Source organism: Saccopteryx bilineata, chromosome 1 (genome assembly GCF_036850765.1).
Source record: "Saccopteryx bilineata isolate mSacBil1 chromosome 1, mSacBil1_pri_phased_curated, whole genome shotgun sequence".
NCBI lineage: Eukaryota > Metazoa > Chordata > Mammalia > Chiroptera > Emballonuridae > Saccopteryx > Saccopteryx bilineata.
The window spans coordinates 209,976,625-209,991,368 of NC_089490.1; the positions used below are offsets into that span (position 1 = coordinate 209,976,625).

Here is a 14,744-nt window from a genome sequence, read left to right on the forward strand (position 1 = left end):
TCTCTTTCTCTTTAGAAACCTGGGGTAAACCTAGCTGGGGACCCAATTTAAAAGAATTCAAACGCCGCTTTGACCCTGTAGAAACCAAGGGAGAAGGTCCAAGAAGGTTAAAAAATCTGTACTTTTTATACTTAATTGAGCTGAGAGCCTTATCAAAGGTGGCCCCATATTTTGAGCGCTCAATTGTTGATCTTTATACTGGAAATGTGGAAGATGATGCTGACACAAAAACCCTCCTACTGAACATCTTCCAGGACACAAAGTAAGAATCTAATCAGTGTTCTGATGCTTTCCTCTGTGTCTGAATGAGCTAGTCCTCGAAGTACAACAAAAACTGGCTTGTGACAGTTAATTAGAAAAAGGGAGAGTCAGAGCCTGACTGGTAGTAGTAGTGCACTGGAAAGAGCATTGACCTGGAATGCTGAAGATCCAGGTTCAAAACCCTGAGGTTGCTGGCTTGAGTGCAGACTTGTCAGCCTGAGTGTGGTATCATCGACATGACCCCAAGGTTGCTGGCTTGAGCAAGGGGTCACTGGCTCTGCTGGAGCCTCCCAGTCAAGGCACATACGAGAAAGCAATCAGTGAACAACTAAGGTGCTGCAACTACGAATTGATGCTTCTCATCTCTCTCCCCTCCTGTCTGTCTCTCTCTTTCTCTTCTTTCTATCTCACTTTCTCACAAAAAAAAGAGAGGGGAGGGGGAGAGTTAGAACTGAGAATGGAGTGGTCAATAGACCAACAGTATTTACAATTTTTTCTAAAACTGTTCACTGAAAATCATCTATTAACGCATCATTGCACTTTCACTCTTGGTAATAGGCTGTATGTTTAAATATAACTTTACATTTTATGTAGCATCAAAATTTAATGCTACTTTAATGTTCCTTCTACTAATTTTATAGTCTTCCAGTTGCTATTTAAGTTCAGATGATATCATATGTTAACATATCAATAGGTACCAAAGGAAACATTATTAGTCTTACTTTCTAGAATTAACCTTTAAAAAAATTGTTGGGTCTAAAACTTGATTTTATTGGTTGTTAAATGAGCATAGAGGAATGCTAGATTAGTAAGTGCTTAAAGTAATGATGCATTGAATTTTAAAAGATGCTTTAAAATATTAAGAATGATGTACATTTTTCACTAGTTTTTTGGGTTTTTTTTAGCAAGAAAGAGAGACAAACAGGGAGAAAGATGAGAAGCATCAACTCATAGTTGCGGCACTTTAGTTGTTCATTGATTGCTTTCTCATACATGCCTTGACCAGGGGGCTCCAACTGAGCCTGTGACCCCTTGCTCAAGCCAGCAACCTTTGGGCTCAAGCCAGCACCTTTGGGCTCAAGCCAGCGACCTTGGGCTTCAAGCCAGCAACCTTTTGGCTCAAGCCAGTGACCATGGGGTCATGTCTCTGATCCCACGCTCAGGTTAGCGATCCTATGCTCAAGCTGGTGAGCCTGCAATCAAGCCAGATAAGCCCATGCTCAAGCCGGCAACCTTGGGGTTTTGAACCTGGGTCCTCAATGTCCCGGGTCAATGCTCTATCCACTGTGCCACTGCCTGGTCAGGCAGTTAATTTTTAAAATTATTTTTCATAACTTTTTTAAAAACATTATACCAGCTTATACATTACAAAGCTGTCTTTACCTTGCTTTGGTATTTTATTGAATAGTTTATTTGTGAACTATTTGCCACTTTCCTATGTTACTAAACTTACATTTGAGTAAATTATGAATTTTATTTATTTATTATTTATTTTTTTTGTATTTTTCTGAAGTTGGAAACGGGGAGGCAGTCAGACAGACTCCCGCATGCGCCTAACTGGGATCCAACCGGCATGCCCACCAGGGGGTGATGCTCTGCCCATCTGGGGCATTGCTCTGTTGCAACCAGAGCCATTCTAGCGCCTGAGGCAGAGGCCATAGAGCCATCCTCAGCGCCCGGGCCAACTTTGCTCTAATGGAGCCTTGGCTGCAGGAGGGGAAGAGAGAGACAGAGAGGAAGGGGGGGGGGAGGGGTGGAGAAGCAGATGGGCGCTTCTCCTGTGTGCCCTGGCTGGGAATTGAACCCGGGACTCCTGCACGCCAGGCCAATGCTCTACCACTGAGCCAACCGGCCAGGGCCATAAATTATGAATTTTAAATATTTGTTGGTATAAAAAATTCTGTCAGAGCTCTAATACATGTACTTGAATTTTTTGTCTGTAACTTACAGTATTGTCACTTCCCCAGGTCCTTCCCCATGCACTTTGATGAGAAGTCCATGTTCACAGGTGACAAAAAGGGGGCCAAATTGTTAAAGGTAAAAAGTTCTTGATTGGGGGAAGGGTGGGGAGTTTACTAGTTGTGCTTTAATTCTGTTCACCTGAACTCTTCTTCCCCAGTTAGGGTAGCTGGTCTGATTGGATGCACTTCACATGATACAGTGAGCCCTTCTCCACTTCCTTCTCAGTTTCTGTCTCCATTCTCATGTGACCAACTGCTTAGTGATGCCTCAGCCATTGCTGTTACCGAGTGTGGCACCTTTGTACATGTCTTGAAGGGGTATTATTCTGAGAGTTTTCTTACTTTAAATTCACACCGTGTATTGTTATATTGGTGCATCTTTCAAAAAATTATGAACTGTAATCCACTTTGTGAAGGCAATTGATAGTGTGTATATTTTTCTAAAGTTTATTTTATGGAATGTTAGTTTGTGGAACTCATGCGTTTTTGTCTTTATAGACTAACATAAAAGGCAAAAATGACCTGTAAGCTGTAATATCAGGAGAATATATTTCAGGAACATTATGAAACTTCATGTGAGAAGGTCTTTGTTTTCCTTTATTGTACTCTTAAAATGTTATAAAAGTAAAATATTTGAAGTTGGCTGGCAAATAGTCTTCCAGTACAACTAACTCCACAGTCTTGTGCTTGTGATTCCAAAATCCAGAAGCTCTAAAAACTGAAACATGTTTCTTATGTTTGGTGCAAATAATCTTTTTTTTTTTTTCAAATTCTGCTTTGTGTAAATATTCTTACATGTTTGTATAAATATTTTCACAGAAACAATGTATTTGATTACAGGGTGTTGCCACACACTCTGGGTTGTTTCATAATAAGTAGTATATGTACCATGTTTCTAAATCTGAAAAATTCTGAATTCGAAACATTTTGGGCCCCAGGATATTTTAAATGTGGACATACTACATTAACTAATAAGTTAGCATTGAGTGGCTCTCCATTGGTAAGTTTCTGGGTACTCTGAAATGAAATAATTTAGCCACAACTATACTTAATTTTGTAAAGTTCTTTTGTTGTATGGTTGTTTTAGAGGTATGTTGCTATTATGGTATTTAATGTGAGTTCATTTTTGTAGTGCTTCCTGTTTTTATACAAACATACTTTTGATCTTTCGAACACCCCATGTATCGATAAGACAACCACAATTATGGATCTTTCTGGAGATGGGGAAGGTGAGGCTGCCCGAGGACTAAAGCACAGCTAGCTTGCTCCAACAGGATGTTGGAGATTTTGTTTGCTCTTTTTCAAAGGCATATAAAGGAGAACTTAGGTCCACTTTTCCATCTGCTCCAAAGAACATGAATTGCATGAGAATGGAGAGCAAAGGAGTTTTGTGTTCTATGTATGTCATCTTTCCTTTGGCCGAGGTACTGTTTCCTCAGGGCTCATAGTAGCCAAGATTCTCAGGCTATGTATCTCCAGCATCATGCAATGAAATGTTTGGGATAGTGATTCTTATTTCCAAGTTTGCTGTGTGGAAAAGATAAGGACACTTTCTCTTAACCAGTGTTATCCTCAGGTATCATGAGACTGACCGTAGTCATAGAAACATGCTCAGGTGCTCACATGTGGGAGTCTCCCTGGGTGGGAACCAATTACAGCAAAACCCCAGGTCCTTCCCTGAGGAAGTGCCCTCGTGGATGTGGGACTGTGGGGCCATCCCCACCCCTGCCATTCAGCCTGTGATCACCCATGCTGGTGGAGCACTGGTTACAAACTGTGGTACTAAGGAAGGAGGTAGAGATTAGCATTGTTCTAGGGTGAGCTTTCTGATTTAGACTCAAACAAAACAATACTTCAGAAATAAATGAAATATAATGTAGCTATATCCACCACTGGTTGTATGCACACATTAAATGGAGGCGGCTGTGAAGTTCTTGAAAGTAAAACCTGTGCGTGTTTCCTTTCATGTCCCCACAGTGCACATACTGATTGCTGTGTTGCATCGAGTTATCCCTCAATGAAGTTTGTTGAATATGTGGAATGAATTTTATAAATTCCCATCAATGTTTTATGCCATACAGTTTCAAATAATTCTCTTCTTCGCTGTTGAAAAACGGCTCATTCACTGATAAACTTCAAAACTTTTCCTTATAATTCGGACAAATGCAGTTTCATTTTAAATGTCTAATAGAATACAAATATTTTCTGCATGTTAGGAGGAATTCCGGTTACATTTCAAGAATATCTCCCGTATAATGGACTGTGTTGGATGTGACAAATGCAGATTATGGGGGAAATTACAGGTTTGTGTGTTGGTTTCTGTTTGAAACTACTGCTAACCTTAAAGTTTTTCACTGAGGAGTTCAAACTTTTATTAAAATGCCCTTATAGTTTATTGAATTAAGAGATTCAAAATGTGGTTTTTCTGTATTATTGGTTATTATTATTATTATTATTGGAAAAAGTTAATATTAAACTCTGTGGGTCATATGTGTATGTGTAAGGATGTCTTTTCTGTTCTGCATTAATTTTGATTTTAGTGTGTTTGTTTCTGTTGATACAATCTCAGATTCATTTCTGAAGTTGTGGTTATAGAGACTATTAATATTTTATATATCTATGTGAAAAGTAAAATATAATCATATAAAAAGACTTAATGAAATTTTGGTCATTTAATTTGTTTCAATGATCAAAAGACACAAACTAGGAAAGTTCTGCCAACCAGGTCTGTTCCCTGTATATATTGTGTAGAAAAGATTGATGTTTTATATGTTATTTTCTCTTACAAAGATGACAAGTCAGAAAATCAAGAGACAGAATTATTTTAATGGAGGCTGCACAGAAATTAGTTTTTTTCTCTCTAGTGCTAATAATTAAGAAATTATTAAGTATAGTTATCACTAGTAATTTTTAAGTTGTGAGTTGCTAGGGGCTTTAAAAAATGCTTTTAAGACTACACCTTTAATATTGTAATCCTATTGTGATATTTTTCTAGGTTAAAAATGGCATTTTAGTAATTTGGAATAGTATGATATGTATTACACTATTCAGCTTAGGTGAATTTATCATGTGCATAATCTGTGAGGAAGTAGAAACTGTATTTTGCATAGTTTAATAAAATAGTGAAGTTCAGAGTATATGCATATCCTGACTCTCATCACAGTGACTGAGTGTTCCTGTAAACCTCCATAGTAGATATGCCGTGAATTAGGTTGTAAGTCTGTCACTGTTGTCTTCAGACTCAGGGTTTAGGAACTGCCTTGAAGATACTGTTCTCAGAGAAAGAGATCCAGAAGCTGCCAGAGCACAGCCCATCAAAGGGCTTCCAGCTCACCCGGCAGGAGATAGTTGCCCTTCTGAATGCGTTTGGGAGGTAAGTACTGACTGTGTCTTTGCTCTTTCAGCTGGCTTGCAGAGGTCAGCCTGCCAAGGTGCTTGTTCTGCGGACAAAAAGAAAAGTTTTATCATGTTATCCTACTTGTACTCATAAGCCTGTGTCTGCACAGCTCACAGCATTTTTGGGTTTGCCAGTGTTTCTGTTTGCCTTCCCGAGTGCATGGGGAAGATTTTGTCCCCTAATGTTACCCTTGCTAGCTGACCATCACTTGCTCAAGAACATCAGCGGGGACCAGAACTTGGGTCAGAGGTGATGGAGTAGAGATGAAACCTTTTGATGGCTCTTATTTCTTAAACCGAGGAGACCTTTGTCTTTGATCATTCTTACTCCACTTTTTCTGTGTACAGATATGTGGTTTACTTTTTGTTTATACCACAAATAGTTTCAAAAATAATTTTAAATTGCCTACAGAGACATATGCAATACCAAACACCTGAGGTATGCAGAACAGAACAGAGTCAGAGAGAGTAATACTAAAAGCTGCCCTGGAAAAAATGCAGGGGAGTCAAGTCAAGGAAGAAGTTTTAAAAAAACGGGGAACCAAGTGATTAAGAGATTATTTCTTATGTTTCCTTAACATGCACTTTTTTAAGTTAAAAAGAAGCAGTTAAATTAAAAATAATTAGTTGCCCCTTCCCCATCCTAATAGCAGAGATTTCACCTCTTGCCTCCCTATATTTGAAGATGTCCATGTATTGTAAGCAGAGGTTTCAAACAAGACAGGCATAGACTGTCCATTGGTAATTGGCATTTCATGAAAAATTCAGTCTGCCTACTTATGAGATCTGCAGTAAGATAAAACAGGAGAAACGGAATTGAATTTAAATTATTTAAAATGTAATTTAATTGAAAAAGATTTTAAACAATTTAAAAATTTTAAATACAAATAAAACTAAGTTGAGAAAGAAGCAGATGTTAATTTCCTCATAATTTTTCTGAGACTTGCAAAGAATATCAACTGCCACCTTCAGGCTGAAGTTTTACACGAGAGCATGGCATTACCTCTGTTGTGCTCTAGAGGGCGCTGGACTCAGCCAGGCTGCTATTGTCCTGGAGCCTGTGTGAGCTCAGGCTAATGGCTTCCGTCTTCCAGATGTCTGCCTGTTCTGCAAAATGAGGTGGACACAAATCTTTCTCACGGAGTACAAATGAAGATGAAAGATTATTTATGACAGCACCACTTAAAACCACAAGATGCTGCCCGAATCCCCTGGCAGTGCGGGTGCTGGTGAGGGTGGCTCATAAACATCACTGGGTGGTTAGTGCTCTTATTTTTTTTCTGACTAGATGAAATATGAGAAACCTGTCTTCTCTTAGGGGTGGTGACAGTGAGGGTGGGATGTTCACACAAAAAGATACAGCTTAATTTAACCCCCTTTTCCTTCCCAGGGAAGAACAAATAGTGGTTAGCCATTCTCCTTTATGTTGAGTTTTACTGTTTCTTGTAGACTCTATGCATTCCTTACTTCTCCCTCAATGAATGTTAGTTTTTCTTAATAATTAATGGAATCTTGTTAACTTCATTATATGTTCCACCTAATTATCATACCATTTAAATAGTAAATGACTTTTGCTGTAATTTGACAAAATTATGAACTTTGGGGAGTTTGTACATTAGTCTTCCTTAAGGGAATTGGTAGTTTTCTCTGATACCTGTTTGATACAGTTCACACCTGTCTGCTCCCTCAGGTAGGGCCCCAACACAGCGCTGCTTTGTCTTGTGATGCTAGTGGGAGAACAGTGAGCCTTGTCTGTGGTTCTGGCCACCGAATCCTGGAGAATGTTGTAGTTTCTTTATCTTGACTACTCTGCAGGTGTCTTTCCTGTACTAACAGCTGTTTTTGATAGTTTCATCATTTATATCAAATGGTTTATTCTCCAGGGAACAGTTAGAGCTGGCACTAATATACCTGTTGGGTATTACAGTACATATACTTTAGTGTTTCTGAATGGGGGAAATCATGGCAGGCAGATGCAGGCTTGCTCTGAGGCTTCTTGTGTCTAAGAATAGAGAACGTAAGAATGGCTCAGGGTGATAAACTGGGAGGTCTGGGTGCTTCACCACAGAGACTGTACTATGCTAGCAGTTGGTGCTCCTGGGGAATGGTCACACCTGCAGTTAATTTGTCGATGACCTTGGGGTTCTCTGACTCTCTCTGTGCCTGAGTCAGATTTGGAGCATGGCTTTTGCATTCTGAGCACATCTGCTATTTACTGAGCTCTTTTCTTTAGTTAGGCTTTGTCCTCTTTATCGCCTTTCATGTATATTTTGGTAGGTTTTTGTTTTACCAGCTACTTTTTTTGAGGTATAAGATGTGATCTTATGCATTTATTTTAATAATCATATTTTTTTCCTAATAATTAAAACTGTTTCAGCCCTTCAATGGTATGATGAATGAGAATTCATTTTCTACTAATCCCACATCTTGTCAGGGTATAAAGAAAATGGTTTTGTGGCCATAGAGAGCCTAGATTGTTTGAGCAGCCATATGCTCTTGGATCCGATGAGCTGGTTGGAACACGCCCACTAGCTGGGTGCCCCTGGGAAAATGACACGATCTATTTGAGCCTCAGCTTTCCTAAAATGTAAAATCAGGGTTAATTTTATATACCTCGTAGGTTTTTTACAATTAATGAGATTATGTATGTGACATGTTAGAACATTGGCACATCCTAAGCTCTCAGTATAAGAAAAGTTATCATTTATTAAGAAAGTAGGGGCAAAGAAACTTGGAGCTGAATATTGCACCTCTATTATCCTAAGTTATAGAAAGAAAACATTAGATTTTCATTGTAGCGACCCTGAATGGTACATGAGGATAATTGAACTTATAGAATTATCTTGTGATTACCATTGCAGGTTTACTGCTGGACCCAGGTCCAAGAGCGTTTTATTCATTCAGTATTTACTGAACACCATAAACATGGGGTTCAGCAGTGACAATATAAACAGAATTTTTACCCTTAAAGATTGTGGAGCTAACAGTATAAAATAATTGTGTTTGGAGAGCAACAAGAAAGCAGCGGACATTTGGAAAGAAATGTGCAAGATGAATTTATAGACTAAATATGAATGTTTTGAAGTTCTTTGTTATGAATTACTCATATCACTGTTTCCATCATTGATTTATTGATAGTAAGAAGTAACTGGCTTCCTTTTCCCCTTTAAATCAAGACTAAAGAACCATAGCTCTGTTTTATTAATCTTTAATAAGTAATTACAGCATACTTATTTTTAAATGGAAGCTTCAATTTTCAGTGCAGAATACATTCTCTTATTTTGAATTTTGCTTTCAAATTATGACCCATATATAGTGTCAATCATTTGAAGTGTGTGCACATCATGTTAGCCATACTAATATACTTTTTTTTTCTCCTACAGGCTTTCTACAAGTATAAGAGAATTACAGAATTTTAAAGTCTTATTACAACACAGTAGGTAATAAAGGCTTTTATATGTCTAATTAGAGACATAAAGTGACTGTTAGAACTTTTACTCTTGGACATTCAGCAACAGGAAACTAATCTTCAAAGACTTCAAGAATTCTGAACTCTTAAGGAAAAAATTCAAATGTTCACTTGAATATTTATAATTCTTAATAGACTTCCAATTAGAGGTATTTATAAATGAAGTATATACTTTTAAAACATGTAAGTTATGCTAATTCTGTGTTTAATTTCGTATGTTTCCATCTGTTGAATATTTTGCTATTCTACTTGTTTAAAATTGGTTTTGTTGTTATTCTGTTACCCTTTATTTCCAGTTGTCAAAATTTATGGCTATGTCTCTATCCAATGACACTGTTAACAGTCTGTTATGGAAAAAGAAAGCTAGGGAATATGTGTTGTGTAGGGCTGGTCTCAGAGGGGAGATGGGCTTAGCCTTGCCTTGCTCTGTCACCTCTAGGATAGGGAAGTGTCTGTGTGATGAGAGGCCCTGTGTCTAGTTTCAGAAATTACTTATGAATCCTTAGGACTTCAACTTCATTTTCATTGGTTTTTATTTCAGTATGTAGTTGCTGTTAGTTTTGTTGTGGTCTAAGGCCCTCTTTCGGTAAATGTGAGTACTGTCCCTGTGCCACCGAGCCTGATTTCCTGTGTGGAGAGGGCTGGTACAGGGGGGTGTTTTCCTTAGAATCTGATCAGTTTCTTTTGATTTTGTCTATCTTTGTTTCTACTCCATTTTAGAAATTTTCATTTATTCTAAAAAAAAAACCCCAAAATAATGCATAAATATTGAACAGTTTTCCTCTTGATAAAATTTGAATGGGATTTTATGGATTTCTAAGGCCAATTTAAAGCAGTCTATGCACAAAATTTACTATTTTAAAATAAGCATTTTTAAAGGATTTTATTTTAGAACACAATCTATGCAATCCTCTCAGTCTGATTCTTTGGTAGGAGGTTTAAGCAGGTAGCTGTTGTTCAAGCTTCTTAAGCTTCTCTCCCCAAGTTTTCTCTGTAGTTCGTTGTATGTAAATGGTATTTGGGGTGGTTTGTACCAACAGATGACTCATTCTTCCCAGTCATCTTCTAAACCTAGGATTTAAATATTATTCATACTTAAAATACTGATTCTTGAGAAAGCTGTTAGTAGACATAGTATGGTTAATTTGGAAGGTTGCATCTATATGGCAGTAATGTGGGTACAAAACAGAGTTCTTCCTTAGACCCCGCAGTCCTTCATGAAGTAAACAAGTGCTCTTACTCCCACCTCCCTCCTGCCAAAGTCTGAAATGTGCTCATTGTTTTAGTGGCATATTTTAAATTGTATTTAGTAGGCTCACCCCTTTTTTAAGAATATTTAATCACCCTTGGAGGGAGGGATGTGGTTGGAGGGAGGAAGGTCTTATCAGCTAACTATTTTCTTACACAGTTCCTAGCCTTTATAAAGCTGGGTATTTGTTGTTGATAGTGGTGGTTTTGTTAGCTTGAATCAAACAGGCTGGCTTGATTGGCCCCTCCTCCATATTTTTTTCATTTTTAAGGTGGGAGAGGAGAACCTTAGGGTAAACTTGTTAAAAAGTGAATAATATCGCTAGTAAATTAGTAAGAATTATTCTTAGTGTTCATTCAGAGTTTAAGAAAATGTGAAAGTTTTGTACTTTGTCTATTTTTACTGTAAGTTTAAAAATCTTTTTTGGTAGTGTAACCTCACAGTTCCTTTAGTTAAAGATAAAGCCTATTATTTAAACTCTCCACTTACTGCTTTTTTTTCTTGATTTGTTTCAAGCTTAGGAAAAAAATTGTATACTAGAATGAGTTCCAGGAAATTCAAAAGTCTAGGTAGGGCAAAAAAGTTCTTTTCAAAGTTAAAAAAAATTTTTTCACTACCTATAAACAAATGGAGTGTATTTAAGCTAAAATTTGTCTGATTAACTTTATTTTACCATAATTAGACTGTGGGGGGGGCAGCCTACATTTTTGTGTCTGTATGTATTTCTTAAATGATTGCGTAAATTGTAAGAAGCTTTTTTGTTTTGTGAGTCTGGTGATGTTTTAAGGCTCATGTGATATAAGCTGTTTTTCTAATTCACATACCTTTGTTGTGAAGTGATTACCAGAGGATTGACTGCTTTGTGGAAATGTGTAGCTGGAAATACCTCTTGGCATTGTCTTTCTCTCATCACCTAATTTGAAAATGCAGCACTTGATAATATAATGACAGAAATGATTGTACCAATCAACAAAGTCACAAAAACGAAGAAAAGGCCAAGATCCCTTCCTTCAATGGCATGAGTTTATTTTTTAAGTGGCATTATGTAAGTTAGAAAACTATATATTAAAATTGGTAAAATTTAATGGTTCTCCTGTGTTGATTCTTAAGCTAGAGGAGAATCAGAAAGGATGGTAATAATTTTCAGTTTTGAAATTTGATAAGTCAAACGTTTTGAAGTTTTAACTTTGTCCATTGCTCAATACTTGTAATCCTTGTATGAATACCAAACACTGTGGCATGTTTCCCCACCTTGCTAGGTGCCATTGTGCCTTAAGGAAGGATACTGTTCCTATCTTCAGCAGTACCACCTTCAGTTGGGAACCTGGGAACTGTTCCCAGTAAACCTCACAGCAGTCTGCAGACTGAAGTACACCACAGCTATCACCAAACAGACTGGGGGCACGACGCCATGGACCTGACCTGGTGAAACAACACCAACACACACAGCTTTATGTGTGCTCTAAGTAACATCTATGGGTACACACTCTATAGGTGCAAATGTGCTGTTGTACCCACCAAATATTAGAAAGTGTGAATTAAAGTAAATGTTTCTGTGATCTTTTTTTTTCGTTTTCCCCCCTGTAAATGTTTCCCTTTTTTTTTTTTGGTACTTTTCTGAAGCTGGAAACCGGGAGAGACAGACAGACTCCCGCATGCACCCGACCGGGATCCACCCGGCACGCCCACCAGGGGGCGACGCTCTGCCCCTCCGGGGCGCCACTTTGTTGCGACCAGAGCCACTCTAGCGCCTGGGGCAGAGGCCAAGGAGCCATCCCCAGCGCCCGGGCCATCTTTGCTCCAATGGAGCCTCGGCTGCAGGAGAGGAAGAGAGAGACAGAAAGGAGAGGGGGAGGGGTGGAGAAGCAGATGGGCGCTTCTCCTGTGTGCCCTGGCCGGGAATCGAACGCGGGACTTCTGCACGCCAGGCCGACGCTCTACCACTGAGCCAACCGGCCAGGGCCTGTTTCCTTTTTTGAGATGAGGATTTGATTACAATTTGTGGAGCAGGGAGAAAAATCTTAAGTAGCCCGAGGGTGTCCTTTCTTATTGGGGCAGAGCCACCATTAGCCCCGGGTCAGGGCTCTGCATGGGCAGAGCAGCAGGGGGGGGGAGGTAAAGCCACTTTCTGTTTATAAATAAGAAAACTGAGTGTAAGAGAGACCAAGTCACTTGTCTACAGTCACAAATTCTAGGTTGTGGGACTACAGTTTGAAATCAGGAAGTGTAACTCCAGAGCCTCCTCTCAGAATGTGCTGATCTGTGTGATTTTATAACTTGGTTCATTACCATTCCACTAAAAATTGGGGACTTTCAGCATCTTTTGAATTATATATAGTACTTGGTCTGCTTGAAGGCCCGCGGTCAAGGCACATATGAGAAAGCAATCAATGAACAACTAAGGTGTTGCAACAAAAAACTGATGATTGATGCTTCTCATCTCTCTGCATTCCTGTCTGTCTGTCCCTATCTATCCCTCACTCTGACTTTCTCTCTGTCTCTGTAAAAACAAACAAAAACCAAAAAAAAAAAAAAAAAAAAAAGAATTATATATAATCATAAGGCTTTTAAAATATACTTAATTTTTGAAATGGGTAATACATTCACATGGTTCAAAAAACAAACGGTAGAAAAGCTCTACAGTGGAATGTCTTTTTTGTATCCATATTGCATAGTGTCCTCCCCTCCCCTCCTGAAAACCCTATGGTCTTTGCTCCGTATGTTTCCTTCCACCCTGTTTTAGGCATTGTAGTGCCAGTGGCTGAGGCCAGGCAGGTTCGTGTGGGATTTGGGCTCATGGTAGAGGAACTGTAGAGCTGGAAAGCGGTGGGCCGTTCTCATCTAATAGATTCGCACAACAGAGGAAGGGCAAAGAGGCAGGGGAAACCGGCTTCTTATGGCAGCAGGCAAACAAACAGCAGAACGGCTCCTCACTGTGGTGGGTGAGCCATCCGCAATCCACCCTGAAGGCAGCACCGGGATCCTTACAGAGGCTGTGCACATGTGGCTCTGCCACATGCTTAGGCACTAACCATGCAGAGTGCAAGTGGGAAGGCCTAACACAGCTGCTTTCCCAACAGGCATATACAAACAGAAATGTGAAGTCTTTTTCTCATGTTTACACAAAGATTGGTATCTTATACAGACTGCTTTTTTCCACCTAATTTTTCCCATATCACTAGATAGCTTACCCTTCTTTTTTCTTCTTGAGTAACTGCTTAGTATTCCATTATATGAATGTGCAATCATTTAACCAATCCCATTAACGGAAATTTGGATAGTTCCCAGAACTTGTATTTGTGTCATTTCACACATATGTAATTATGCACTTGTAGAATCTTGGGGTAAAAGATCATATGCATTTGTAAGTTTGAAAGATTTTAGAATATTGCCCCCCATAAGGGGTAAGATATCAATTCACATACCCAGCTGTAATTCAGACAACACCCACTGCCTTACTACAGAGATGCTATTAAAACCTCCAATATTTGCCATGGTGATAAATGCAAAATTACATAGCCATGTGTTTTAGTTTGTATCTTTACTACAAGTAAGGTTGACTACCTTTAATTGAGCCATTTATATTTCCTTTTGTGTTCATATCTTTTGCCAATTATTATACTTCTGTTGATATTTTCATAAATTCCTAGGAGTGCTTTATTTGTCGGGGATATGAATCTGTTCACTGTAATGAGCTGTAAACTCCTTTCAAGGTGTTGTCTTTTGACTTTGCTTATGATGGCTTTGCATTGCAAATTTTTATTTTTATGCACCTATCGTTTTTTTAGTAGTTTCTGGAAGTTTGTGTCATACTTAGAAATGCCTTCTTTATTCTACAGCAATAATATATTTTCTTCTAGAACTTTTTTTTTTTTTTTTTTTTTTTTTTTTTAAAGAAACAGAGAGTCAGAGGGATAGATAGGGACAGGCAGGAACGGAGAGATGAGAAGCATCAATCATCAGTTTTTCATTGCGATACCTTAGTTGTTCATTGATTGCTTTCTCATATATGAGTGCCTTGACCGTGAGCCTTCAGCAGAATGAGTAACCCCTTGCTAGAAGCCAGCAACCTTGGGTCCAAGCTGGTGAGCTTTGCTCAAACCAGATGAGCCCGCGCTCAAGCTGGCGACCTCAGGGTCTCGAACCTGGGTCCTCTGCATCCCAGTCCGATGCTCTATCCCAGGGGTTGGGAACCTTTTTGGCTGAGAGAGCCATGAATGCCATATACTTTAAAATGTAATTCCATGAGAGCCATACAACGACCCGTAGACATTTATGCATTATCCAATAAAAATTTGGTGCTGTCTCAGAGGACAGCTGTGATTGGCTCCAGCCACCCGCAGCCATGAACATGAGCGATAGGAAATGAGTGGATTGTAATAACATGAGAATGTTTTATATTTTTAAC

General features: G+C 38.8%; 2 protein-coding genes across 5 annotated transcripts in view; one reads left to right on the forward strand and one right to left on the reverse strand.

Annotated features, from left to right (window-relative positions):
* Window positions 1-11,889, forward strand: part of ERO1B (endoplasmic reticulum oxidoreductase 1 beta) — a 75,221-nt gene extending 63,332 nt beyond the window's left edge. For both annotated transcript variants that reach the window (XM_066234796.1, XM_066234805.1), the window contains 6 exons: window positions 16-262; window positions 2,229-2,298; window positions 4,439-4,525; window positions 5,462-5,595; window positions 9,002-9,058; window positions 11,596-11,889. In XM_066234796.1, coding sequence (XP_066090893.1) covers window positions 16-262; window positions 2,229-2,298; window positions 4,439-4,525; window positions 5,462-5,595; window positions 9,002-9,058; window positions 11,596-11,680 — 680 coding nt within the window. In that variant the 3' untranslated portion in view covers window positions 11,681-11,889. The remainder of the gene's footprint in view (window positions 1-15; window positions 263-2,228; window positions 2,299-4,438; window positions 4,526-5,461; window positions 5,596-9,001; window positions 9,059-11,595) is intronic.
* Window positions 5,545-14,744, reverse strand: part of LOC136307864 (conserved oligomeric Golgi complex subunit 2-like) — a 32,647-nt gene continuing 23,447 nt past the window's right edge. Inside the window, exons 6-7 of one of the 3 annotated variants that reach the window (XR_010726013.1) lie at window positions 6,622-6,725; window positions 5,545-5,662 (exon numbers count right to left, since the gene is read on the reverse strand). Coding sequence is in view for 2 of the 3 variants with exons in the window: in XM_066234838.1 (XP_066090935.1) it covers window positions 6,692-6,725 (34 nt within the window). In the remaining variant the exon portion in view is untranslated. Of the gene's footprint in view, window positions 5,663-6,570; window positions 6,726-14,744 lie in introns of those variants that run through there. The other 2 variants (XM_066234847.1, XM_066234838.1) reach the window with 2 other exon arrangements.